Here is a 25,998-nt window from a genome sequence, read left to right on the forward strand (position 1 = left end):
GCAGCAAATTATACTTATTCTACTTTATGGAGAACGGCAAAAGATATTCCTTCTGAATTTTGAAATATTTTATTTTTAGACTCGCATGAATATACTTATTCGAGATTGGTTTAATATTTCCAGTTTATCAAAAGAAAAAACAAAAATGATGGGTCTTTTTTTGACGTTTTTCTTTACAATTTTAGTCATACGGACCACCACTATCTGTAAACCTTGTTCATCATCAGGTCTATATATCTGCTTGCTCAAGGTTCCTGAGGACAGTGTAGATTTGCAATTTGCTTGCTTAATTCAATGAGGATCATCTAATCAACTCATCTTCTCTTTGGTTGACGTTATATGCAGTGAAATTGTCTTCTTCACTCTTTCCATTCACCGATCCATCGTAAGAAACCAAATCCATCTTTGTTGGAAAAAGCATCTTTTTCACTGGTACGAGTGACATCGTAATGGCAAGCAAAGTGGCTTAGATTTTTTTTTCTTGCAGGGATTACAATAATATAGTTTTAGTAGATGAATGGTCAAGAGGTCACATGGCCCTCGTGCCGGCAGCACGACATCCACTAAAAATTACTAAAAAAAGAAAAAAACTTCAACGGTTGTTCTGGATCTAGCTAAGATCTGGTTGACCATGTTTCAGCTAACATGAGAAAGATCTGTGACAACCAAGCGTTTCAAGGATTGCGGTTCGGAATCTAAGCTGATTCTAGTTCAAGGGGGTTTTAAAAAAAAAAAGAAAGAACAAAAAGAGAAGAAGAAAGAGCCAAAGTAGAAACGGGATATTCCCGTTCGGGAGGGTATTTTTGAATAATGCCCGGCTCTCAGAAATAGAAATGGGACATATGATCATGTCTTAGAGCCCGGGTTAGCTCGAGCTTAAAAATGGCCTAAATTCGTTGGGGACCACTCAGGCTCGAGCTCAAAAGTAAAGGTCCAACTACAATTGGGCTGAAATGGATCATATATTCGTATTTATGCTTAATTTTTTCAATAATTATGAATACAAATATGGATATTAAAAAGTTACTAAATTTAAAATTATATTTGTAAGTATATCAACATTTATCCATAGTAGATATAGATACAACTCAGATATTAGTTATATCGATACCTTATCTATCCAAATATGGATACAAAATGGTTATTATTTGAATATAAATCAGATTTTTTTAGTAAAACTCCACGATGAAAAGTAATATTAGTTATATAATCATAAATAATGATAATATAATTCACCATACTAATTGCATGCGACATGAGATAATTAAGAATTTAAGATATTATTGTTAAAATTGCATGGAGACCAATTGGTTTATTAGTATAACATGGTTAAAATTAATTAAAATAAAAAATAATATAAAGTATATTAATATTTTTTATCACATATTTTCATTACTCTTTAATTGTAGCATAAATAAAAACTAATAATGAATTATCTATTTTTCAGAGAGCTTATAAGTAAAATAATATATAAATATGGTAATATATAGAGGTTACTCATACTTATAAATATTTTTAGTCAATAAATTTATGAAAATTTAAAATTAGTTTTTGTTTTTTATCAATAAAAATTTATTTTTAAAATACAAATTATGAATAAAATATGAAATATGATAATATACATGAAATAGTTATTTATCACTTCTCAAAAGTGAAAAAAACCACTTGTATAAATTAGTAGCAGTATTATCATACGGTGGCTTGCACTTTAACTAAGATATGTTTGATTTTCAAGTTTTATCTAAAGTCCACCATATTATATGGATATCCAGATTTGAATCCATGTCCTAGATAGATTTCTAAACTAAATATCTGAATTTGGTTGGAACTGAGAAATCATCATTCAAATCTAATCCAAAATAGATACAAAAATGGATACCATTTGATATTAGCTGACTCACTTTGAATCTCAGTAGGATAGAAATGAGGACTAAGTGGAGGCAATAGGTGGCAGCCAGTAGGGGCGTGCACGATTTGAGTCAGGTCGATTTAGGATTATGCTTGGAACCAAACCAACTTAAATCAGTTTACTAAAATCGAAACCAAAATTAAGCCAATCTATTAAAAAAATAGTTTAAATCGATCCAAAAAAAATCGGTTCAGTTATCAGGTTGACGTTCAACAAGTTGGACTACATGGATTAGGCTAAGTTTAAATATATATATATTTTTTTTATAGGATTGATATTCAATATGCTAGACTAAATATAAAAATATATATAAAAATAAAAAATGAATATACACACACACATATGGGTCCAATCGAATTGGTTAAATTAGTTTTTTGAAAACTCAAATTGATAACCCAACCAAAGCGATTTTTTTTTGGGTTCCAGGCTTTTTAAATCAATACCGAACCGAGTTTAAAAAAATATGTATAAACTGAACCAAAGAGACTGGTTTTGACCAGATTTGCGGCCAATTTTTTGCATACCTCTAGCGGCCAGGGTTAGAACGGAGAAGAATGCCGTGTGACTTGGAGGGGATGGGGTTGGAGGCAGAGTAGGTCGGAGGAACGGTGGATGGTGGTGTCCGGGAGAAAGGGAGGAAATCCAGCGGCTTGTAAAGAAGGGCCGAAAGCCCCGAAAGAGGGCGAAAAAGAGAAAAGAAAAGCAACATAAAAAGAAAGGAAGATTAAAACGCTCGAAGCAGGAAGCCCGAGCGTCGGCTGCGACGAGAACCAAGAGCACGTACTCACTTTTTGGGCCTGGCAGATCTCGTCTTGGTCCTCACCCAACTATGATTGAGGCCTCTGATTTATAGGCCCGGCCCAGAAGAGTTTTTTTTGTTTTTCTTGAAAGCGACAAAGATCCAAGTCTGCCACCCTGTGGGTCCCATCCCTGACCTCTTTGTGGGCCCCGAAATCCCTCACGGCACTGATTTCTGCCCGAAAACCCGGAAAATTCCGTGAAGACAGAAAAAAAAAAAAAAGGTACTCCCGCTCATCTCTCCGGTCCGCGTGTTTGACTGCCCTACCCTCCTTGACCCCCGTCAATTACGACGGTACCCCCCCGACAAGGCCATTCCCGAAATCCCAAAATACACCCGGGTTCCCGCCGTTCGAAGGCGACCCTGCCGCACCGAACTCGGTCACGAGCCAAAACTGGCCTGTCAAGTCCCCCCAGTCATTTCCCAAGGGCTACTCTGGTCTTTTCCCGGCCCATCATGGATTGGGAAAGTTTGGGGCCAGGGCCGGGAGGAGCCATTCCAAAGACCCTTTGCGGTCAAGCTCAAAATAACGGGCAGTGATGACAGGTAGGACGCATGCTGGGGCCCAATTTTTTTATTCGATCGGCTCCTTGCCCGGAGACCGCTAGCTGTCCCATCTCCAGGGCGTCCTGGGAATATACCTCTCGCCTGCCGCGCTACCAGCCTGGCACCTCGCCACCCCAGGGGCAGCTCCGTTGTTTTCCCAAATATCTTGGGTGGTTATTTTGATGGCTCTGAGAAGAGCAGCTCGAGTTAAAAGTTTCAAAAACAACAGCAACAAATAAATGGTGGGGTTTTAGCGATAATTTGGTAATTAACGAAGTTTTATGGGCACGATCGTGGGTATTTTGGGAATGGCCCGGATGGGAGTGGGAGGAGAAAGTGGGGAAAGAGGGTGGCCGAGTAGGTGGTGCTCTTCCGCATGGCTTCGCGGCCGCTGGGGCCTCATCGTCCCCCCGAGCCTGAGGCTATGACCATCGCTCCTCGCCGGCCAGAGATGGCTGAAGACAAGGTATTCTCCGCCGAACTCCGTCCTGCTCCGGCGACTTTCTGCCGGATTCCGGCGTTTTTTGTTCCTGATTCGTAGGATCATCTTTTGTTCCGATCGATCGGCGGATTCTAGGTTTTTTCTGTTCTTGGTCTTTAGGTCACATTTGCTCGGTCTTTAGAACGAGATCAACTCGGTTTGTAAGCTACTTTGTCCGTTTCTTTTCGATTCCGAAATTTGATTAATCGTTTTATTTTCGTTTTTTAAAGATCCTGCGGCATTTCTTTTTCCCGTTTTTTTTTTTTAATTTCTTTAGATTCTTGTTCCAGTTTCTTGATCGAATCGGTTGATGTAACGAGTACTTTGTCTGTTGCTTTCTATACTTGTCTAAATTCCTCCGATGGGGCTACCGAGTTCTCTTTCCAGTTTTAGTAAATCAAATTTAATCTCCCATCACGATTCGGTGTTACGATGGGATAGAGTTGGATTTTTTTTTTCCTTTCTTTTTATCTGCCTATGTTCCTATTTTGCTAAGATTCTTATTCCTAATTTCGATCGTTCTCTGGAGTTTTCAAAGCGTCGGTTGTCATGGGATCTTTGATGCATTCTAGGGTTTTGGTTGGATACTTAACGTGAACTCAAGTTTTGTCTTTTTGTGCATATTTTCTGGATTGCCGTTCCTTTGACATCTCCTTCTTTTGGCCATCATTAAATTTTCTTGGAGCTTGTTGTTCAATCTTTTCTGGGTTGCTTGATGGACATGGTTACGTGTTATTCTCTCTAAACGATGTCGACTGCTAACGGATTCCATGCTCTTTTCTTGCCCGATGCGCAAGCTTTGAGGTGATTGTTGCTTTCTTGGGAGTTATGGGCTGTTAGGGTTCTCTTTCTTTATGCATCGGCCTTTCTTTTGGTTCCGCTGCCGTTTCTTCCTCTCTTCAAGCTCCTCCATAATTTCTTTTGAATGTCATTGTTTCCAATGGTTGGTACATTGATCTTGGTTTGTGTTGGTTCTGATTTCTTTGAGCTAATGCTCATAGTTCTTGCCTCTTTTCCTATGATTTTCTTTCTCATACTGATATTGACACTTTGAGCGAAAATGTCAACAGGAAGCCTCTGTTGTTGAGGGGAATGGTCCAGCCACAGGTCACATTATCTCCACTACCATCGTAGGAAAGAATGGCGAATCCAAGAGAGTGAGATTCTGTAAAATTGCTCTAAAACTGCAGTTAGCTGAGCCACAAAAGATGTCATTTTTAACTTGGATTCCACTTCTCATGTCTTTCAGACCATCAGTTACATGGCAGAGCGTGTTGTGGGTACTGGGTCATTTGGAATTGTCTTTCAGGTATAATTCTAACGTTTTATGTTGGTCTAACTTTATCTGCGGCACAGGTTTGGTAATTGGTTTCCGTTGGTTGCTTGAATACGCAGGCTAAATGCTTAGAAACAGGGGAGACTGTTGCTATAAAAAAGGTCTTGCAGGACAGGCGATATAAAAACCGTGAGCTACAACTGATGCGCTCAATGGATCATCCAAATTTGATTTCTCTGAAGCACTGTTTCTTTTCCACCACAAACAGAGATGAACTGTTTCTCAACCTGGTCATGGAATATATCCCTGAAACTCTATTCCGTGCCCTGAAGCATTATAGCAATGTGAACCAGAGGATGCCACTCATCTATGTGAAACTTTATATGTATCAGGTATCCTCAGTTTTTTTTTATTTCCTTCAGGTGTACAGTGGAAAATTGGTATCGGCATGTATTTAATTCCCTTTATATTTTGATGCAGATATTTAGGGGTTTAGCATACATTCATACTGTTCCAGGAGTTTGTCATAGAGATGTGAAGCCACAGAATCTTCTGGTATGCTTGTAATTTGGGTATAAATGGCTTAACTTGTTAGTCTCTGGTGAATGGTTATTTGATTCTTGTCTTATTGTCAATTATCGTCCTGTAGGTTGATCCTCTTACTCATCAAGTCAAGCTCTGTGATTTTGGAAGTGCCAAAGTTCTGGTGAGTTAGTCGTTCTGAATTTCAATGGTTTTGAATGAAACATAACATTTATATGTGCACAATTTTAGATTTTATAAATGCATCGTGACATATATATGCAGCTTTTGCTGTGGCACCACTAAAGTACTTATTGCTAGCCTTTTAGGAAATATGGGAAGTGTAGTTGCTGTGGCACACGCCCACTCTAATCAGTATGTTGTTACTATGGTTTCCTGTAAACAATGGCATCCAGATTCTGAAAACTCATTTAATATCTGTAGAGTGTAGACTTATGTGACTATTTTTACAATATATATTGCATTCAAATCTGTACAATAATTATGGTGTCGTAATGTATTCTAAATTCTACACAATCATTTTGATATTTTGATGTTTTCTGTAAAATGAAGGCTTGCCTCTGATAATTCTTCAATGAGCATATTCTTTGACTTGCCTCTGAAAGTGTATCCAAAACAGTTACTTTGTTCATTTGTCCTTCTTGATTGATTCTTCCTTATACTTTTTAACTTGTTGGTTGTTGGGTTGGAGAATAAAGGGACCATCTGACATTTTGGACCTTCTGGTGAACAAATGCCAAGGCATATTGATGCTTTTTGGTGATACTTTGCATGCTGACCATTCTTCTTCCTGAAAGTATATGGATATGGACAACAACTTTGCGGAAGTTGAAATTATATAAGGATGAAGAGGATGCCAGAGATATATTATCGCAAAGGACGAACACAATGTGTATTAGAGCTGATCACGGGCCTTCTGGCCCGCCTAGCCCGCCCAGCATGGCCCGAAATTTTTTGGGCTTGGGCATTAAAAAAAAGCCCATGGGTCGGGCCTGGGCAAGAAAAGCGGCCCGACCAAAAAAATCAGGCCGGGCCTGGTCGGGCCATTCTGGCCCATTTTCAGATTCCAAACAAAGAAAAATCGGGCCTGTCGGGTCGGGCCGGGCTAGACGGGCCTAGAACCAGATTTATAAAGTCAGGTCGGGCCTGGACAAAAATTTAAGCCCGACAGTCAGGCCGGGCTGGGCCTGGGCATAGCCATCGGGCCTAATTTCTACTGTAGAGCCCGGCCCGAGCCCGGCCCGGATTTTGATCAGCTCTAATGTGTATTCAAATGGTTACTATTATATCTTGTACGGAAACATTTTAAGTCATTGGTGTTTTAGGCTTAACCATAAGCACATGTTTATATTAATCAACAAGCGGCTATCTGAAGAATGAGAAAGGCTAGTTGCTTGTGTAACTTCAGATGAATGTTTTCATTTGGGCCAAGAGAAAACTGCATAATAATCTTGCCTGTATAAAATCTTTTGGAATTTGTTTAATACTTATTGTATCTTGGAAGGCAGCTTGAGTAGGAGTGAGCATTTTGATTGTGAAAACTAATGACGTCTATAAGCACAGCTAGTCCTGGTCGTGCATTACAAATTAAGGGAGCTTTTCTGTTGGAAGCAAAATACTAAGTGGGTTGAATTTTTAGTTCCAGCATGTGAGTGGTGAATGAACTATTTCATGTAGTGACTTCTTTGAGGTGATTGGTGGACCTTGATGACTCAGTTGGGCTGACAACGATCTTCCTTCTCTCCCTTAGGTCATTTGGTAATGATTTCATGAGTCAAGCATAAAAGAGGTTATCAACTTCTTAAACAGGATATGATTGCAGGAGATTTTTACTTAGCCAGCCAAATGTGTATTTTGCAAATGAGGTGCTAAGTTAGTTAGAAAACTTGAATGGATGATTTGCAGTTTTTGTTTCGCCTTGGATTTATTTGAGGACACGTGGTTAATAGGTTATCAGGATTTATGGTGTACTGAAGAAAAATAGAGTGACCTGTATAAATTTATGAAATGTTGCAAGGTATCAAGGCCTTTAGATCATGAGAGAATCATAAAAGGGGTATGGTCTAAGCTCTTTTCCCTTGCGACTTAGTGTGAGTACAAAATGAGTCAGGATAATACTGTGATTGGGACATCAGACCCCATTAGAACTCTGTACTTATGCATGCTTTGGTGTAAAACTTTGTATGCTTGGTCTCTGAATATGACCTTATGTTGCAATTGTCCATGTTAGCCAAGCAAGAAACGATCATTGTGGTCCATATCCAGTTGGGCTCAAGCATATTGATTACCTTACAATATATTGTTCTTATGTTATATACACATTTCATCACACAATTTTTGGTTTTTCCTAAAAATAGTTTGTCCATCTCTCCACCCATAGTTTACATTCCCATACACAGTGAAAGCACTTTATTTAGCTGTCTTGTGAGAAGTGGCTTGCCTCTTGCTTCCTGAATCTTTATAATCTCGATCTTTTCTCAAAATTGTCTATTTTATATGGTTAATCTTTAAATATCTGTTTGCCACATCAGGTTAAGGGTGAAGCAAACATATCATACATCTGCTCTCGCTATTACCGTGCTCCAGAGCTCATATTTGGTGCAACAGAATATACAACATCTATTGATATATGGTCAGCAGGATGTGTACTTGCTGAGTTGCTTCTTGGCCAGGTGAGTATTTGTTCTTTCATTTCTTTGTTCACTTTCTAAGTCTGCTGTCATAGCAATATTTTTTTTAGCCAGATAAAAGTGTTACTAATCATTTGCCTATCTCTTTCTTGTTTACAATCTCATTAGCCATTATTTCCTGGAGAAAGTGCTGTTGATCAGCTTGTTGAGATAATCAAGGTACAATATAAGCCCTCATCTGTTCAAAACTCCTTGTTTTTGTAGTAAAGTTTGATAATCGATGAGATGCTTGTTTCAGGTTCTTGGTACTCCAACTCGGGAGGAAATTCGATGCATGAATCCTAACTATACAGAATTTAGGTTTCCACAGATAAAAGCTCATCCTTGGCACAAGGTAGATAATACATTCTTCTCATACCATTTCAATTTTTTCTATCATTTGCAGCTTTTTGCCCCTTCTTGATTGTCCTAACTTATAAGATTATATTACTTTTAGGCCACCAAGAATTCACTTGTTTTGAGTACTAAGGTCTGTTGCCTGTATGTCTCTTTCCATAACCTTAAAATGCAGTGCTACCTTGATTGCTTACTTTATATCCTTTTCAAAGCTTCTCAAATCCTTGTATGATGCTCGAACCCAACAAATAGTTGCCGTTAGCTGCTACTTCAAGATATTCTGGTCCATATCCTTTTGCAACATGCCAAAATCATAAAACAAGTTGTTTATTTCTTACAAAATACTTTTCAGCAAGTAAGGTTGTGGTCTACTTTGTGCCTTGCTAGAATCCAACTGTCTGCATTGTTGATTATATAAATTTATACTATATCTCTTGAAGCTCAGATTTATATCTTAGCTGGTTGATAGGATTAATTCTTATGAGTTCTTGGTATTTGAGCTGACTAATTTTTTAGTATATGCCCTTTAGAGTCTTATATTAGCTTCAAGGTGATGTGATATGATTTGTAACCTGGTATGTTGTTTATTTACCTTTGTCAGGCTCTACAAAACCTTCACTCCAAATTGGAGGAAGGTGAAATTTGGGCTGGTCAGATCTGGTTATAGACCAATCCAACTAGTTAAGTATCAAGACCCGACTCTATATAACCTGACCGGATAATCCTAGGCAGGATGATTGGCCTGGCTCAGCCCAAGTCATGTTGAGCGCTGGTTTTTAAGATTGAACTTGATCTGTACCAGATAACAGTCGACTTTGCTCAAGCCTGTCTTAAACTGTAATCAGTTATTGTATACACCACACACACATGCACTCAGATGCTTTAAATATATAAGATATAATTTGGGCTGCCTATTTGTTGAGATGAAAGACCATCATTAGTTCTCCAACTTTTCACAGTCACGAAGTCTGACCTAATCTTGGTTCTCTCTTATATGCATGAATTTTGCTGGCCGTATTTACCTCCCCTCTTGTCCATAAGTATGCATGAAGCATTTTTTTGAGAATTTTGCCAATTTCTTAGTTAAAATGCTTTTATGATGATAACTGATTTGAACTTGAGTTTTAAGATTAGGCTTGGTTTAGGCTTAAGCCATGATGTTTATATTCAGATCAAGCTTGTGTCTGACCCAAAATGTTTATCCTTTTTGGGGCATGCTTAGGATTAAGGTGGCTGACTGGAGTCCAGTTCATTAGCGATCTTACCTAACCGAAGTGCCATCAGACTTTGCTATCAATGAGGACAGAACTAGACTGAAATGGTTTAGGTTAGCTTGAAATGGGATAGTCATATTTGTCGGAGAACTCGAGTAACGTACAACTATGAATAATCCAATAAAGAGTTACACTTTAGATCAAATTTAATAGTGAGGTGCGCTACTTTTATAGCACGTGTAGCTACATATATTACAAGTATATAGTTTGCCATTAATACATGCATTATCAACATTGTAGATCAACTAGGGTTGGTCTTGTATTGGTCTATGTTAAGGGTTGCACTTTATCATTTTGAGTTCGGATTATGATAGGCTTCATTGACTTATAGCCACTAGGCCCTGGAGGTGAACAAATGGGAATATGGATTAATAAAGCATGCACCTAGTAGGTGGAACAACACTTAATGGTTATGGAGTAGGTTGATTTGGTTGAGGGTCGTCAGTTTGGATTTTGATAGGCTTCATTGACTGATAGCCACTAGGCCCCGGAGGTGAACAAATGGGAATAAGGATTAATAAAGCATGCACCTAGTAGGTGGAACAACACTTAATGGTTATGGAGTAGGTTGATTTGGTTGAGGGTCGTCTTGTATGAGCCTTGGTTGCTTAGGTTGATTTTGCAGCTGGGTAAGTGCCTGACTCCAGCACACTCCAAACATAACTTGGGTACATATATGCCGTGCCCCTACTAAAAATTGGTCAACCTGGCCCAAGTTGCATTACTAGTTTAGTGCAACTAATAGGGTGTTGCACAGGTAAAATGAACTAGAAAAAATTAGCAGAGAAGAGCAGTTAGCAGATAAAGTGCAACCCTTTCACCTCTTCAGACGTTGGATACCAGCCTGCAACATAGAGCAGTTAGCAGAGAAGTTGCTAGTACTTTTGGATATAGATGGAAGGCAGCTGCTAGGAGGGACGCTCCCAGTACGAGTCAAAATGCAGATTTTTGGCATACTCATAATGTGATATATTGATCTTAGAGAAGAGCTTATCCTTATGGCTTTGTACTTGGTAGCTACTAACTGGATGCTATATATCATTGTAGCTAAGATTAATCATCATTTAGTTTTCAGAAAGATTCTCACTGTGTATGTTTCTTATTTCTGGTATTTGTGCCTATGAGTTTTAATGAGTTTTATTCATTAGGTTTTCCACAAGGGAATGCCTCCAGAAGCTATAGATCTTGCATCACGTCTTCTTCAATATTCACCAAGCCTTCGTTGCACTGCAGTGAGTTCTCCCTTCAGTTCTGCATCTTATAACTGTAACCCCAGCAAAATCTATATACTATAAGTTGTGATGAGAACATATCGTCCTTCATACTGCTGCATATTCTGAATCAAAATATTTCATTCTTCCCACTTCCCAATTATATGTTTTCAAAATTTTTATGCAGTGATTTTTATATGTAACCCTCTTGATAATTATGTTTCGATAACTTGTATTTTTCAATTAATAGCTATCAGTTAATGTCATCTATCTTTTTCCATTTGATACATGCAGATTTCTTATCAAACTACTTTTTTACATTTGCAATAAGTCTATTTCTGATGCTCGTTAATCTGATATCCTTTTTCTCTTGGTTGCAAGTTTTATTCTTCTTTGCAGTTTTGTATTTTTTTTTCTATATGATAATATAGTTTAACAACTAGTGTTTCAATATGATAATATTTGGATCAGAAATCTCACAAATCTGCCTTCAGCCAATTTTCTATTTGAAGGACAAGATTGAATGGTTATCTAAACTCCCAAACTCAACATTTTAATAGTTCAAACACAGTCCTTTATATTGGTCCCTTTTTAAATCATGGGCACTGAAGAGCAACCACTTCTCCCGCAAGTGAAACTATTGACTGGTGGATTTGTCTTGCTGTTCCTATGCTGTCTGCTGGATCGACTGGCGTATAATTAATTAAAAAATACATGCATAATTACATGAATTGATTTGGAAAAATTAAATCTACATTTATTATGAATTCAATGTCAAATTATTTCTGTTGCAGCTTGAGGCTTGTGCCCATCCTTTCTTTGATGAGCTACGAGAGCCCAATGCGCGGTTGCCAAATGGTCATCCTTTTCCTCCTCTCTTCAACTTCAAACAAGAAGTAAGTGCTCGAGCTCCAAAAAGTGTTGGTTGTTCTTTAGCATGACTATTATATTACTGCTTGGCATGTGCTTGTGGAGATAACCAAGTTTGATGTGGTATGCTAATCTTATGCTTATTGTGCGGCTAAATTGTGCAAAGCATGGAAGCTCCATCCCAGAGATAGATATCTTACTGTGTTTTCCGATTGCATTCATTCTTGGCCAAGGATATCTGGGTATCTTTTCTTTTCATATATATTTCTCTTGTGGATAGCCAACACCATGTAACCCTCATGCCCCTTGTGCCGGAGGCAGATTAACTGATTATATTAGATGTCGCCTTTCCTGCCAGAAATTTCAATATAATTATCTACATTCATAAGTAAATATAGTTTTTCTTTGGAAGTTAATCTGTCTCTAGATTGGTCTATTCATTAAATATCGCTGGCTTGCCTCTCTTGCCAAAATTCATGTCTATGTTCTTTATTTGCAAAGTTGGCTAAGGTTCAATCTTTTCTAGGGCCAGTGCGATTGAACTTTCTGGGTACATGATTTGTTTATTAAACTAATGTTCTGCTTGGATTAATAATATGCATATCCCCTATTGAGTTGACTAAGGTTCAGTCTCCTACAGAGTGAAAGTAATCAAGCTTTCTTTTTATTGTATAATATGTTTCCATAACAAATATCGCCCCATGTAGCTTGGAAAGATGCTAAGTAGCAGCACATATCTGTTCTATGGTCTTATTCAAGCTTGAATTCCATTGTATTAAATTGTCTTTATTAGCTAGTATCAGTGGCAGGATCTTCAGTGTTGCATCATTTAATCCAGTGTGTGTGCTTCCTTACAATCTTCCCCCTTACTGCCACCTGCAGTCCACCTCACCTGCAGCCAACCTTGTTTTGCCTGCTGCAGGCAACATTGCCCCTCTTTTCATCCATCCTTCATCTCTCCTTTTGAAACCCATCAACTAAGTCTTTAGCAAATTCTTTTATCCGTGGTATCTATCTTTTTGTTTAATCCTTAATGTTTTTAATGTTAGAACACAATAAATTGCCAATATAGGATCCAATACATAACAGCTAGAAGTCCATTATTTAACTTTTTGGATGCGTCGTATAGTTCCCGTGCATTATGATCTTCCAAAACCATTGCTTTTCTTAGTTGGCAGGATCAGTTCTTAAATAGATAATTAAGACCTTGAGAAGTCCTGCAAATTGCATACATTTAATAAAATAGAAGTTAATATTGCTCATTTGAAGTGATTTCAGCTCTATTTTTATCAATTAAGTGCTTGTACTGTGACAAGTCGGGCTCTGTTTGGATGCTGGTTAGGAGGTGGTTAGCTGGTGGTTATCCACCTAACCAGCCAAACAAGTGCAAAAAATGGTGCGCTATCTTTATTTGATCAACACCCCAAAAAGCAGCTGAACTGGGTTAAATTTATTTCATGGGCGAAGTCAAATGGATTTAACCACCAGAGCTCTCCTTTCTCCCTCTTTACTTTTTCACTTTTTGCCACAACTTATCTCACAACATCAATGAAACAGCGAATAATGCTGACACATGGTTATCTGATTAGGGGGTGATTACCGATAGTTAAAAGTATCTACCCCCAGATATCTATCTTGGACCCAAATGTGTATTATTTTATTAATTAGCATTAATAGTAGATGTTTGTACGGTTACAGTTCTATAATCCGACTAATGGTATCCTAGAAATTGGATGCTTCCAGTTGCATGATAAAGCTCATTGGAACTGTGCTAATTTACGAAATGAATTATCTATTATCATCATCTATTGCTCTTTTTGATGTTTATGTTCTAGTTTCTACTTGTAAAATTAGATACATGTCATATTGTTGGACATTTAAGACCTTAAAAAACTTATTTACAAAGCCTTAAAGGGGTCTTAGGTATTGATAAACATATTCATGTCGCATGTGTAAGTAGTGAGATATATTTTATGCAGCCATTGTCGGAATGTTGAATCTGGCTTAGGGATGTGTAGTTTCATCTGATTTTCATCCAATGGATAATATGCATGAAATGTTTCTCCTTCCTGGGGTATTCTTACATGTTGCTTCCACTACAAGGAGGCACTTTTCATGCACGCTGAATACAGAAACATGCATGCCTATGAAAAATTCAATAAACCCATTGCACTGGAGCAATACTTGGTATTTAATATGCATGGTCATATCAGCTTAGATACTATGTTCTTGTGTTGCTGTTTGGGAGTTAAGAGGGAACTGCGGCCTGGCTAATTTCAGTTCTTGAAAGCACCTGCATATACTGTTGAAGTTTAGATTACTATCTTTGCCATAAGGGGAAACTAATGTGGGTAACATTAACAGAGCATGAATGGGAAGCCATGGTGAGGAAAGCTACCTGATTTGGGAAACCAGAAACGTTAACTCCTAAACAAAAAACAACATTAGAAATATATAAATATATAATATCGATGTTTTCTAGAAAGAACTAGTTTTCATTGAATTCTCTTGAGCTTCTCAAACGTGGGATGCTTTAATAGCAACCACAAATTTACTACATAGAAAACCCCTTTTTTCGGTATTTGCTATCTTTTATGTTCTGTATGTATTAAGAGAGACAATATGCCTTGATAAGAGGGTTGCCAAATCAACGTTTTTGTATCCAGTCCATTCAGGAAGCTAATTAAACTCTTCATCCATAGGAGACCTAGTTTCCATGGACTACTTTTTCCCTCTGAAAATTCCATGTTTAGTTCCCATGGATTCCCTTCTAAAAATCCCATGTTTCCATCCTCCTCTGAGCCACGCTTTGAAGTCTGTACCCTCTGTGCATGGAATCTGTTTCCGGTTCACGGAACTCCTCTGGGAACAGCGAACATGTTTCCCAGCGAGTATGCTTCACACTACAAAATTTGAGGTACATGTTTGGTTGCTCAGGAATGTATTATTGGCATGTCCACTATTACTTGGAGTTTGCTTTGTTTATTGATGCAATATTGATCGTGCAAGCTTCTGTTCTGTTTTTACAGCTAGTAGGTGCTTCACCGGAGCTCATCAACAAGCTGATACCTGAGCACGTGAGGCGGCTATATGGTCTTAACATTACACGCCCAGCTGGGACATAAGGCAGTAACTAGTTACTGCACTTTCAGATGAATTGCAATCAAATGCGCGCGGGGGCATTCAGGGTTTGAACAAAAATGATGAATGCTGAAAGAGTGAGCTGCTGGTCGATTAACCGATGTGTGCCTCAACCCTACCAATATTGCAGCCTTGTAAATTGTCTTGACTGTTGAGATTAACGTGACTGTGAGGAAATGCTGATGCCGAGTGTTCAGCAAACGGCAAGAAGTGTTGCTGGAGGAATTCTACTTGTGTTACTGAAGCAGATGTTCCGTGGGCCCCGTTCCCTGTCTTTTCTTTGTTTTCCGGTATATTAGTAGTCTAAGTTGGACGCCCCTTGAAGCTGTGTGTAAATGTTCTCGGTCAGGAGTGTCGCTTTGAAGCTGGAAAATAGAATTTTGGTCGTGTCGCTGGTTCTAACACAACGGAAATCCTAGGTGTATTTTTTTTTCGGGTAGCGTTCTATGCTGGTGGGAGGTTGTATCTAGGTTATCAAATTTCTTCCGTCGTTCTTGGGTTTTCTCTGAATATTTGTATCTAGGTTATCATCAAAAATCCTCTCGTCAGGATATATTCCTTTCTTTCGACCGGTAGATTAAAACATACGGACGACTATTGGGGGCCCCAAACCGGTTGATCTACCAAGAACTAAGGCCTCTTTTCCAGTGAGTTGGGCAATTTTTTCTGCACGAATATTTGTGGTGTTTTATGTGCTCCGTAAAATTTATACGGAGTTGCGAAATCGGTATGGATGTGCAGCGACGTGGTACCGTTGCGCATGTCCGGCTGGTTTGACAATTCGGTAGGGTGCTGTGGCTGAACAAAAATTCTCTGATGCGCGTATCAGAGATCCAGAGACCGTATGTATAGATTGGAGAAAGAAAAAAAAAGAATTGAAATTGAAGAGTCAGCTGGATGAAACTTGTTCTACTGATGGAATTCATCTGTCTCGTGATTTATCAAAACAACCATCATTGTTTTTCCATATCCTTCTCTTTTTCCTTGCTAAAAGAATGGACCGGAAGAAAAAGATGGACTAATGAGAAAGAAAAAGAACAATACGGGCAAACACCTCATGGGCAATGCTTCACATTTTTTTTTTATCTTTTAAATCATCCGGTAGATAAATTCCATTTGTAGTAAGAGTTTAATCCAATTTTGACTCTTCAGTTTTTGCTCTAAGATGGTTATGGTAGGATATGCGATAAAAAAGAAAACTGCTCTACATGATGAAGTTGATGCCGTTAAATTTCATCCGACTGTGGGACTGGTCCAGCGAGGAAGCAATCTAGAAGCATGGCAGACTGAAAAGTATGGGGAATTTGGTTTTGACTTAGATGGTAATGTTCATGCGTAACTGGTGTGAGTTGCCAGTGTAAGGAGAGAGAAGAAGAAAGAGAGAAGAAGAAGAAGAAGAAGGTGGTATGGGAATCCAGTGGCAGGGGGCAGCAGCACTCGCATTTCAGTCCATTACCGTCCCAAGCCGAGAATTGGCGGACAGGACGTACAAGTGATCTTAGCGGACGGTTGGCGATGAAATTGCCCTGTGGGCGGTTCCCGTTTGCCGTTTCGGCGGGACAGCAGAGAGAGGAATCGGGGAGAGGTGAAGGGGACGAAGAAAAAAAGGGGAAAAAAAAGGCAACGCACGCAGCTCATGACGACGGTTCGCCACCCATCGCTCCTATGAAAAAGAGGGCTATTGGCGGACAAGCAGGTAGTCAGACGGCGGGACACGGGGACCATCCGTGTCGACTTACTGGATCTCGAGGCCTTCTCTCCCCTCCAATCCTGGTCCCTGCCCGGCTTTTCGAGCCCTTCCCTTCGTTTCACGAGGATCCCTGTTATTTCTTCCCTTACTTCTCTGCCCCCAATAGTTTATCTAATATTTTTTTTCTCGGAAGGAACCTCCGGATGAGATTCCGAGACGACCTCCAGCTCTGCCTCTAGAAAACCTTTTAAATTAAAATGGCTGAATCATCTGCGATATCCCTGCCGCTGCATCCCCATCGCACTGCTCTCTTCCCCTCTTTCTAGTCTCTCCAGTTCGTTGCAATGGAAGGATGGACTCGGCCGCTGCTAGCGGTCGTCGTCGTCGTCTTCTTTTGTGCGGATCTGGTGGTATCCTCCGATCCGCCACTTTCTCCCAAGGGCGTGAACTACGAAGGTACCTCCCCATCGGTTCGATGCTTACAGGCTACAGTAGTAACCTTGGACTGTTTTTTTGGTTCATTTTTAAGCAATGAGGGGGTTATCAATGGATGGTGCAGTGGCAGCTCTGATGTCGGTGAAGAGCAAGATGTGGGATGAGGCGGGAGCGATGGACGGGTGGGATATCAACTCGGTGGACCCCTGCACCTGGTCCATGGTTGGCTGCTCCCCAGAAGGCTTCGTCATCTCCCTGTATCCCTCCCTCATCATGTTCTCCTTTTCTTTTCGATTTATTTTCTTCTATTCTCTTTCGATTTTGGATTCGATTTACGTCTCATGTGGTTTGATTCTCGTCCTTGGTGGGCAGGGAGATGGCCAGGAACGACTTGTCTGGCACGCTGTCTCCGAGCATTGGGAACCTGAGCCACCTTCAGACCATGTGAGTGCTAAAGATAGTTTTCAGCTTTTTCTCTACCAAGACTCCATTGCTTCGATTTGACCTCGATCAGTAAACACTGGATGGGGGTCCACCCTCGAGTTAGCGTGACCTCTGGCTTCTAGTGAAGCATTGAGATTAATTGATATGATTTGTTTTGTTTCTTCTCGGTTATCCACCTTAGAGCAGGATTTTTTCTCTTTCAGTTATGACGCTGCTTTACTTGTCCTCTTTCGTTTCTTGTTTGGGCGTCTCCTTTGACGCAGAAACAGCGTTGCCGTAAGCATACTTTCACTTCATCTTGACTTTATTCTTCTTTTTCGTTACATGCTCTGTCTCTCTCTCTCACACACACACGGAAAGAGAGAGAGAGAGAGAGAGAGAGAGAGAGACTAAAAGCTATATAATTATACGTTTGAAACTAATTAGCGATGAACTATCTATTCAGTTTGTACTGGAATCTTGTCCAGGTTAGGAATATAAAATCATTGGTTTGACATGTATACTAGCTGAAGCTTGGACTCCGCATGGATGTGACAATATAAAGAACAGAAAATAGATAAGTTATTGATTGGAGGAAAAGTAAAAAGGAATTCGAAATCCGTGCTCAAGAAGAGAAGAAAACACCGCCTAGGTACCTTGCGTATCAAGTGCCTTTCACTGCTTTTCAGTTAGTACGATGAGATAATATGATAAGAAAGTTGAAAATATTTCTACTAAATATTCTCCTAAATAGGAAGACAATAAGATGAGTTGCTCCTTTTAGGAAAAGGGATGAGAAAAAATAGGCATATGCAAGAAAGAATTAGACAAAAATGATGAAGGGACAAGGGTTAGAGAAAAAGGACTAGAGAAGGGAAAAGGGGATAATTCCTAGGAGTCTATAAAGATGAGATGTAGCTCGCTAACCACACACACTAATTGCAAGTAATGGGAGATTGCATTGGAAGAGACTATGATGAGTTTGAGGGCTCCCATGGAAGAGAATTTAAGTTGCTAGTATTACAGGCAAGTGTTACTTTGCAGCAGTGTATAAAGATGAAAAATAATATGCCGCCCCACTCCCATCCCTTAATGCGAGAAAAATCTGGGGACATTTTTGAAGGGGGTAAAATGGGAGTTTGCCTCTGATCATAATCCTCCTGCTGAACCAAATTGACAGCACCCCCTACCCTCTTTGGGAATGGGACTGGGACAGTATATCAGTGATCTATTAAGATTTGAGATTCAAGGTTTTCTTATTGAATTTTAAAGCTGTGAGCCTGTGATTTTTTTTTGAGGACATTTTGGCTGATAGACTAGTGCATTTATTTTGGATAGTTTTGATCGAAGTGGGCTAATACCACAAGAATAGGATGTCAAAGATAAAAAAAGGGTAAGAATAAACCTATTAGTATTCATTGAAAAATTTTAAATATCAGGAGTTCAGGACAAATGGATATAAAACTTAAATGAGACTTTCAATTACATTTGTTGTAAGTATATGTACACTAGAAATTGATAGCCAGAGTTATCTGTGAAGCTGTAATGGTGGAAACATTGAAAAGATAAAATAAGTTAAAAAAAAGAAACAAACTAATAAGCTAATTAAAGCTATGAATAACAACTAGAAAACTTATCCAAATATAACTAACTAGAGTCCCGCATGTGCTATGCGTATGCAAGGAATCTATCTCTTCAGGAAAAGAGTTCGGCCGCACATAAAATAATAAAAGGTAGTTTCCTTAAGTTCTTGGATCCAACATGCAAGGGAAATATGGAAAGCAGAAGTTTCTGGATTCCAGAGGGATGCATAAATCCAGGTCATTTTTTTTTTTAATTCTAAAGACATGAGGTATGGAAAGAATAAGATATACAAGTGAAAGTGGACCGTTTTTTCCTTGTCTTTTAGGCATAGGGCCCATGATGAGGCTTCAGGCTCGGAGACCGACCTCATGAAGCTGGCCCCAGGCTTTCTTGTTATATATGTGTTTTCCATGTAAATGGATTGTTTTGCATAGGACAGGTCAAAACAAGGTCAGAACAAGTGATTGATTATTCCTGTTATATACTTTATGTTGTAGCACCAGCCCCCTAGAGAGAGAAAGGATTTGACTCACATGTCTTGTTTCATATATAATTTAAGATGACATGTAACATGATTTTGATGATGTGTCTTGGTTATACAATGTTTTCCCTAAACTGTAGAGAAGTGAATTATAAATATCGGCCCAACCAAACATTACTTTCTCATTTTTGTCTGCTGCAATATTAGAGTTCACAAACATCCCATACGTGACCTGCTGTCTTATGGTGAGCATGATCTTGTGTATGATGATTAGAGGTTGTCATAATATAAAAACAGTTTTTCTGAAATCTGATCTGGTTAAATAATGACTGAGCTTTTGTATATAATATCTGATATCTGTAGGCTATGTCAACAAAGACATGACTATATTCTCTTATTACAAGGATCTGCATAGCATCTACATTGAGGTGTCTTGACTATAAAATCCATACTATATTTGCAGGTTACTGCAAAATAATGAAATATCTGGTCCTATTCCACCTGAAATAGGGAAGCTGTCACAACTCACGACTCTTGACCTTTCTGGCAACCAGTTCATTGGTGAAATTCCAAGATCACTTGGACTTCTGAATCAACTAGGTTACTTGTGAGTTAATCATTAGATTTTAATTTTTCTGATCCCTCAATCAGTAATTTATGTGTTTAATGTTGAAGACTTTCTGTCCTTTATTTTTCAGGCGTCTTGACAAGAACAATTTGTCTGGCCAGATCCCTGAATCTGTAGCTAGTCTTTCAGGTCTTTTATTCTTGTAGGTAACCTCTCAAATGTAATGTATAATTCTTTGGCTTATGGTTTGAAACTTACATATGCAAAATGCTACAGAGATTTGTCATTCAACAATCTAAGTGGTCCAACTCCTAAGATCCTAGCAAAAGATTACAGGTGAGCTAAGTGGGAGGATGTCTCTAAGAGAGATTACTCCTCTTTTTTTCTTTTTCTTTGCTTTTCGTACAAAATATGTCTTTAAAACTAGTAAAGTAACACCGTAAAACCATAAAGACTTAATGTATCAAGTCTGGACCTCAAAATTAGCCTATCTGCTGCAGATACAATCCAACTGTTATAATTGCTTAATTTTTATGTGATTTGGACTTGCAAGGCTTGACAGCTATAGCAGGCTGTGGATCTAATTCCTTGAGACCTGTCATTCACAGCCTTATATTCACACTCCTTGACATGAAAACAAATTGTCTTCAAAAATCTGTTTAATATTATGAAACTTGTGGAGCAAGTGAAACAGAGGGCTCATAGTCTTATCATTCTTAACTTTGGGTCAGATCATTTTGGATTAACTTGATTCTTGCATCCATTGGTCTTGTAGGTTCGATAGCATCAAATCACTCTGTTCCAAAGACTGACTTCTTCTTCTTCTTCTTCTTCTTCTGCACATATTATTTTCTTATTTTATTTTTATGACTTGTAACTTTATATTGCTTCTCTAGTGTTGCAGGAAATAAGTTTCTTTGCAATTCATCTTTCTTGCATGGTTGTGCAGGTGTTCCGTTGCCAATCAATGGTAACTTATTAGCAGATTTAAAGTTATTGCTCTTATATTTGTGGATGATGCTGCTATTTTCATTATTCTACCTTTTGCAGAAACAAAAACATCCAGACGACCAAGCAATCACCAATTAGCAATAGCCATTTCTTTAAGTGTCAGCTGTACTTTAACGGTCTCCATCCTGCTGCTTGTATATTGGCTACATTATTGCAGATGGCGTTTGCCTTTTGCTTCTGTTGGTATGCTTCAGTGACATTGTTTTGCTATGTATAAAATTTAAGTGAATTTTATCTATTGCTAATTTGGTTGCAGGTCAAGATTATGAATTTGAAATGGGCCATTTGAAGAGGTTCTCATTTCGTGAGCTGCAAATTGCAACTGATAATTTTAATTCTAAGAATATATTAGGTCAAGGTGGATTTGGAGTTGTTTATAAAGGCCATCTCAGAAATGGCACTTTGGTGGCAGTGAAACGGTTGAAAGATCCCAGCTTTACTGGGGAAGTTCAGTTCCAAACTGAAGTAGAGATGATTGGCCTAGCTTTGCACAAGAACCTCTTACGCTTGTATGGATTTTGCATGACATCACATGAGAGACTACTTGTATATCCATTTATGCCAAATGGGAGTGTTGCTGATCGTTTGAGAGGTCAGTCTACTAGGTCCATCTATGGCCACTTATATGATTAAAATTTTCCATCAAGTTCCAGATATGGAATTAACTCTTCTTGTTCATCTTTTTGCTAAGTCAAACTTCAGTTTGTTCTGGTTGGCCAAGTTGTCCACTCCTTGTGAACATCTCTAGTATATTTTAAACAAGAGGCAGAATCTCGTAAGAGTAAGCAAATTTGGAGCCCTTTGCAACTACATTCTTCTTTGTTCAACAAAAGGACTTTTCTTCATTGAATTTTTCTTGGCATTTCATGAGTGACACAGAACCATTCTCCTAGAAACAGAAGCTGCACAGGTCCAACATCTATTGGTATCAGAATCTACATTCCACTCGATGACTGTGGTCGAGTTTACATGAACCTCATAATGTCTATATTAGATCGTTTGAATGAATTGCAGTGCATCTGCTGCGACAAGAAAAAATTTGATCTATTTTCCCTGCATAATTTGTGCAATCCTAGTGAAATTTGTTTTTGTTTGCAGCATGCTTTTAATTCCTTCATGAAGTAATAACACTGTATGCAGATCGTCATCATGAGAAACCATCCTTGGACTGGACCAAACGGATGCGAATTGCACTTGGGGCTGCCCGTGGGCTATTATACTTGCATGAACAATGCAATCCAAAAATCATTCACAGGGATGTTAAAGCTGCAAATATTTTGCTTGATGAAAGCTTTGAAGCGGTAGTTGGAGATTTTGGGTTGGCAAAACTCCTGGATCGGAGGGAATCACATGTTACAACTGCAGTTCGAGGTACTGTAGGACACATTGCTCCAGAGTATCTATCTACTGGGCAGTCCTCAGAGAAGACGGATGTGTACGGATTTGGCATTTTACTGCTGGAGTTAGTAACAGGACAAAAAACCTTGAGTTCTGGAAATGGCAGTGTTCAGAAAGGAATGATTCTCGACTGGGTAAGCATTTTCGTGAATATGTACTTGTAGTTTTCCTATCTAGTATGTTTTCATTTTTTGCTGCATGAGCATGCAGAACTTTCAGCAAATTCTGGGATAACTTCAAAAGGGAAATGTCATCGTTGATGTTTTTCATAGTGGACTGATGTATCAAGACATATAGGAATTCTGCTTGACAATAACACTACTTTCACATTTATCTGCATTACTTTTAAGATGCTTAGGTTTGAATATTGCTTTTCAGAATTTCCTCTTCATTATCAGTAATAGTCTTCGTGTTTTTAGATAGATGTCCTCCTTGAACTGGTTATGTAGTTTAGTAGGGTCTTGAATGGAGATCATGTCCTTTTCATCTGTTGTCAACAAAAGTTTTTGCTCTTTCCAGGATAGAAAGATGACACCATTGCTAAACTGTTTTAAAATCAAGCTTTATAGGTTAGAGCTGGTTGGGCATGTTCCAACTGGCTACAGACATGAAGCTGCTGCAATTCGGGGACTATGGTTCAAGTTTGGGACTAAACCGGAGCCATAGAACCAAGGGCTCAGCAGGCAAGCATGACCATGTTCGTTTATCTACAATATGAAAAGAAAGTTCCAATATGAAAAGAAAGTTATCTCGATATTTTTTGCCTCTCAGTGACGTTCAGCTGTCAATTTATGGAAGTATTGAATGATACACTCAAAAGGGCTTAGAGAATACAATTGTGTAACTCATTGATTAAAGAAGTCCACCATCTGCATTATCTAAAATTGCATGATATTAGGTAAATGAGTGCATTCAAATAGAAAAAAGGCTGTTTCTACATTTTTGTTATATAATATTGTCTAGATATGCATATTTTTTAAGAGTAAAAATCTTTGATATATGTAGAGACCAGTATTACATGAAAAAAATCATTAACTTAAAAATCACGAAGTTATGAACATTTAACAAATGTAATGTTGTAAATACAACAAGATTGTATTTAGACCAAATTCTACGATAGAAATATTAATATCACTTATTACATGAGTGATGATGCTGCATAAAAGCATACTAAAGAATCCAGTGATAAGCTAATTATATGAAAGATATGTAAACTTAGTAATCAAATTTCCATGAGAATGTAAAAGATGAAATACTAGAACTGAAGTCTTTAAGTCAATTATGGATGACAAATAGACATACATGATGCACATGGTGGTGACATGGCTCCAAGCTAATTTTATCCATGGTTTCCTGGATAGTTGAGTTTCTTTTCTACTAGTTTAATAGTTGATATTGTGTATGGTTCTCTAGTTCTGATCACCCATTCTTGATTGTTAAAATGATGCAGGTTCGGGTTTTATACGAGGAGAAGCGACTCCTTGAGATGGTTGATAGAGAGCTTCATGATTCTTTTAGTGCAGCTGAACTGGAGAAGGCTGTTGAGGTGGTTCTCCTGTGCACTCAGTCCAATCCTGGTCTTCGGCCAAAGATGTCAGAAGTTGTGAAAACTCTGGAAGCTGGGTTCCAACCAGGAGAAAATACACAGGAGTCAAATGGAGAACCGCTGTATGGAAGATCTTGCAGCGTCTCTAGAAGTTATGATGATAATGAAGCGTCTTCTTTTATTATTGAACCAATCGAGCTTTCAGGGCCCAGATGATAACCAGCTCAAACCGTTGTAGTTTGTATTTTGGCTATTTTGTTCTTAAAGCACAGGAGAGAAGTTTAATCTAATGATGTATGGGAGTCGTAAACTTAGTTGGAAAATCTTGCATCAGTGCAGAAGCTAACGTGATCATTTTGGCTGTTAAAAAGGAATGTTTAAGTGTAAATATCATATTTCACTGTAATTATGTGAAGCCATTGCTCTGAACGTTCTGAGCTAATGTCAGCATGCTTTCTGAAAGCTAATTGCAAATTGTAAACATCTTATGGGGATCAAGAAGAATGCTTCTCAATTAATTATTTTAGATGGAAAATTTTCGTTTTATCTCATAGAATATTCAGATGCGGTTTGGTTTGGCATAGACTGTATTCGTACATTATCAGGAAAAATTTCATTTCTGCAACCCTGTTTAACATGCTTTTGGAGGGAGATGCAAGCCCCTGCTAAGGTCCTTCCATCAGGCTAATGCATTTTCTTTAGGGGGTCTTTCTAATGTTTGTATGAGCAAGAAAGTTGACAAATAACAAAGGCTGGCAAGTAATAGGACAATAGAAAAAAAAAATCCCAGCGAAATGACACAGAAGAAAAGAAAATTACTGTAGTTCTGGAAAGTAGTCGGAGATATTACGAAGTTATAGAAATGGAACTAACAGGGTTGTAAATCATTGACGAGACAAAGAGGGACCAATTCAAAGTGAAGAAAAGAATAATTTTTGAAAAAAAAGAAAAATAATTAAAAATAAAAAGGCAAATAAAAAAGAATGGCAAATGACATCATTTTTTTTGATAATTTACGTGTATACCGACCCAGAACTCAGCATGGGGGTGCACGACAGTTTAGTGGGAGTTTAAAAGGAAATAGGCAGCATATTTGGTCATTTATTTTGTTTATTTTTTTGAATTGTCATAAGACCCTGAACATGGATGAACAGGATCATGCCAAAGTTAGGGATTCCGGCTGTATTTATGGAGAAATTATACTGTTACACTACGTACTGCATCATGTTAATCATTTTGTCTCATTTTTATGGATTTTTTCGTCCTGGGACTTCATATAATCTATAGAAATAAGACGAGGTGATTGGTCTAGTATAGCTCGATGTGGTTTAGGACATAATTTTTTTATTTTACGATGATTTTTTGTGCCATTTTCTTCTTAACTTAAAAAAAATAAATTCTTTAAAATAATGAAATCTAGAAAGTTATTCCTTCTCTTTTATATATATGTTTTTTAGTTGGGGGTACTTGGTCTGAACTCTGTTTGATCGCCTTACGATGCGGTAGATCAGAATGGGAATAATGGGTAGGATAACTTTATTCCACAACTTTCCACAGAATAATATAATCTCTGAGAAAGAGTGTCGATTCCATGTCTATTTTTGCGATAACACCAATCCATTTTTTGAGAAAAATAACACCGATCCCTCGTAATCCAAAATCCTGACCATCGCTCCAGTGTGCGTATGGTGTACGATGGCTTCTTATTCTCGAATATTTTCAAGAGATGAGGGAGCCAACGGTACCGTGGATTAGAAATTTATTAGAGAAGGATTTAGCCGCTGGG

The 25,998-nt window shown here is 38.4% G+C and overlaps 3 protein-coding genes across 7 annotated transcripts in view; all 3 read left to right on the top strand.

Annotated features, from left to right (window-relative positions):
- Positions 1-3,515: 3,515 nt before the first annotated feature.
- On the top strand, positions 3,516-15,629 carry LOC103709954 (shaggy-related protein kinase GSK2). Of its 2 annotated transcripts, none has more exons than XM_008795872.5 (12): positions 3,516-3,720; positions 4,806-4,892; positions 4,985-5,044; positions 5,131-5,403; positions 5,492-5,566; positions 5,661-5,717; positions 8,086-8,226; positions 8,353-8,403; positions 8,483-8,578; positions 11,003-11,086; positions 11,860-11,961; positions 14,965-15,629. In XM_008795872.5, exons 1-12 carry the CDS (start codon positions 3,631-3,633, stop codon positions 15,058-15,060), a joined length of 1,212 nt encoding a protein of 403 aa, XP_008794094.2. In that variant the 5' UTR covers positions 3,516-3,630; the 3' UTR covers positions 15,061-15,629. The 2 variants fall into 2 exon arrangements, with proteins under 2 accessions (XP_008794094.2, XP_088565588.1); XM_088709462.1 differs by lacking the exon at positions 3,516-3,720 and adding an exon at positions 4,551-4,678.
- Positions 15,630-16,416: 787 nt separating this feature from the next.
- LOC103708598 (Leucine-rich repeat protein kinase family protein) lies at positions 16,417-24,763 on the top strand. 4 transcript variants are annotated; one of them, XM_088709459.2, is made up of 12 exons: positions 16,742-17,222; positions 17,326-17,458; positions 17,574-17,645; positions 17,849-17,921; positions 20,153-20,296; positions 20,388-20,459; positions 20,534-20,593; positions 21,154-21,227; positions 21,308-21,451; positions 21,525-21,860; positions 22,409-22,800; positions 24,117-24,763. In XM_088709459.2, exons 4-12 carry the CDS (start codon positions 17,851-17,853, stop codon positions 24,426-24,428), a joined length of 1,605 nt encoding a protein of 534 aa, XP_088565585.1. In that variant the 5' UTR covers positions 16,742-17,222; positions 17,326-17,458; positions 17,574-17,645; positions 17,849-17,850; the 3' UTR covers positions 24,429-24,763. The 4 variants fall into 4 exon arrangements, with proteins under 4 accessions (XP_008792202.3, XP_038986276.2, XP_038986275.2 ...); XM_008793980.6 differs by lacking the exon at positions 17,849-17,921 and having other exon boundaries at positions 16,417-17,222; XM_039130348.3 differs by lacking the exons at positions 17,849-17,921; positions 21,525-21,860 and having other exon boundaries at positions 16,417-17,222.
- A 929-nt stretch (positions 24,764-25,692) lies between these two features.
- Positions 25,693-25,998, top strand: part of LOC103707809 (pentatricopeptide repeat-containing protein At5g16860-like) — a 2,970-nt gene continuing 2,664 nt past the window's right edge. Inside the window, exon 1 of the mRNA XM_026802314.4 lies at positions 25,693-25,998. This exon is cut by the window's right edge and continues 2,664 nt beyond it. The gene's annotated coding sequence lies outside the window, so the exon portion shown is untranslated.

This window comes from Phoenix dactylifera, chromosome 12 (assembly GCF_051530095.1).
Source record: "Phoenix dactylifera cultivar Ajwa chromosome 12, Ajwa_hap1_PhDact_Kaust_v1.1, whole genome shotgun sequence".
NCBI classification, from domain to species: Eukaryota; Viridiplantae; Streptophyta; class Magnoliopsida; order Arecales; family Arecaceae; genus Phoenix; species Phoenix dactylifera.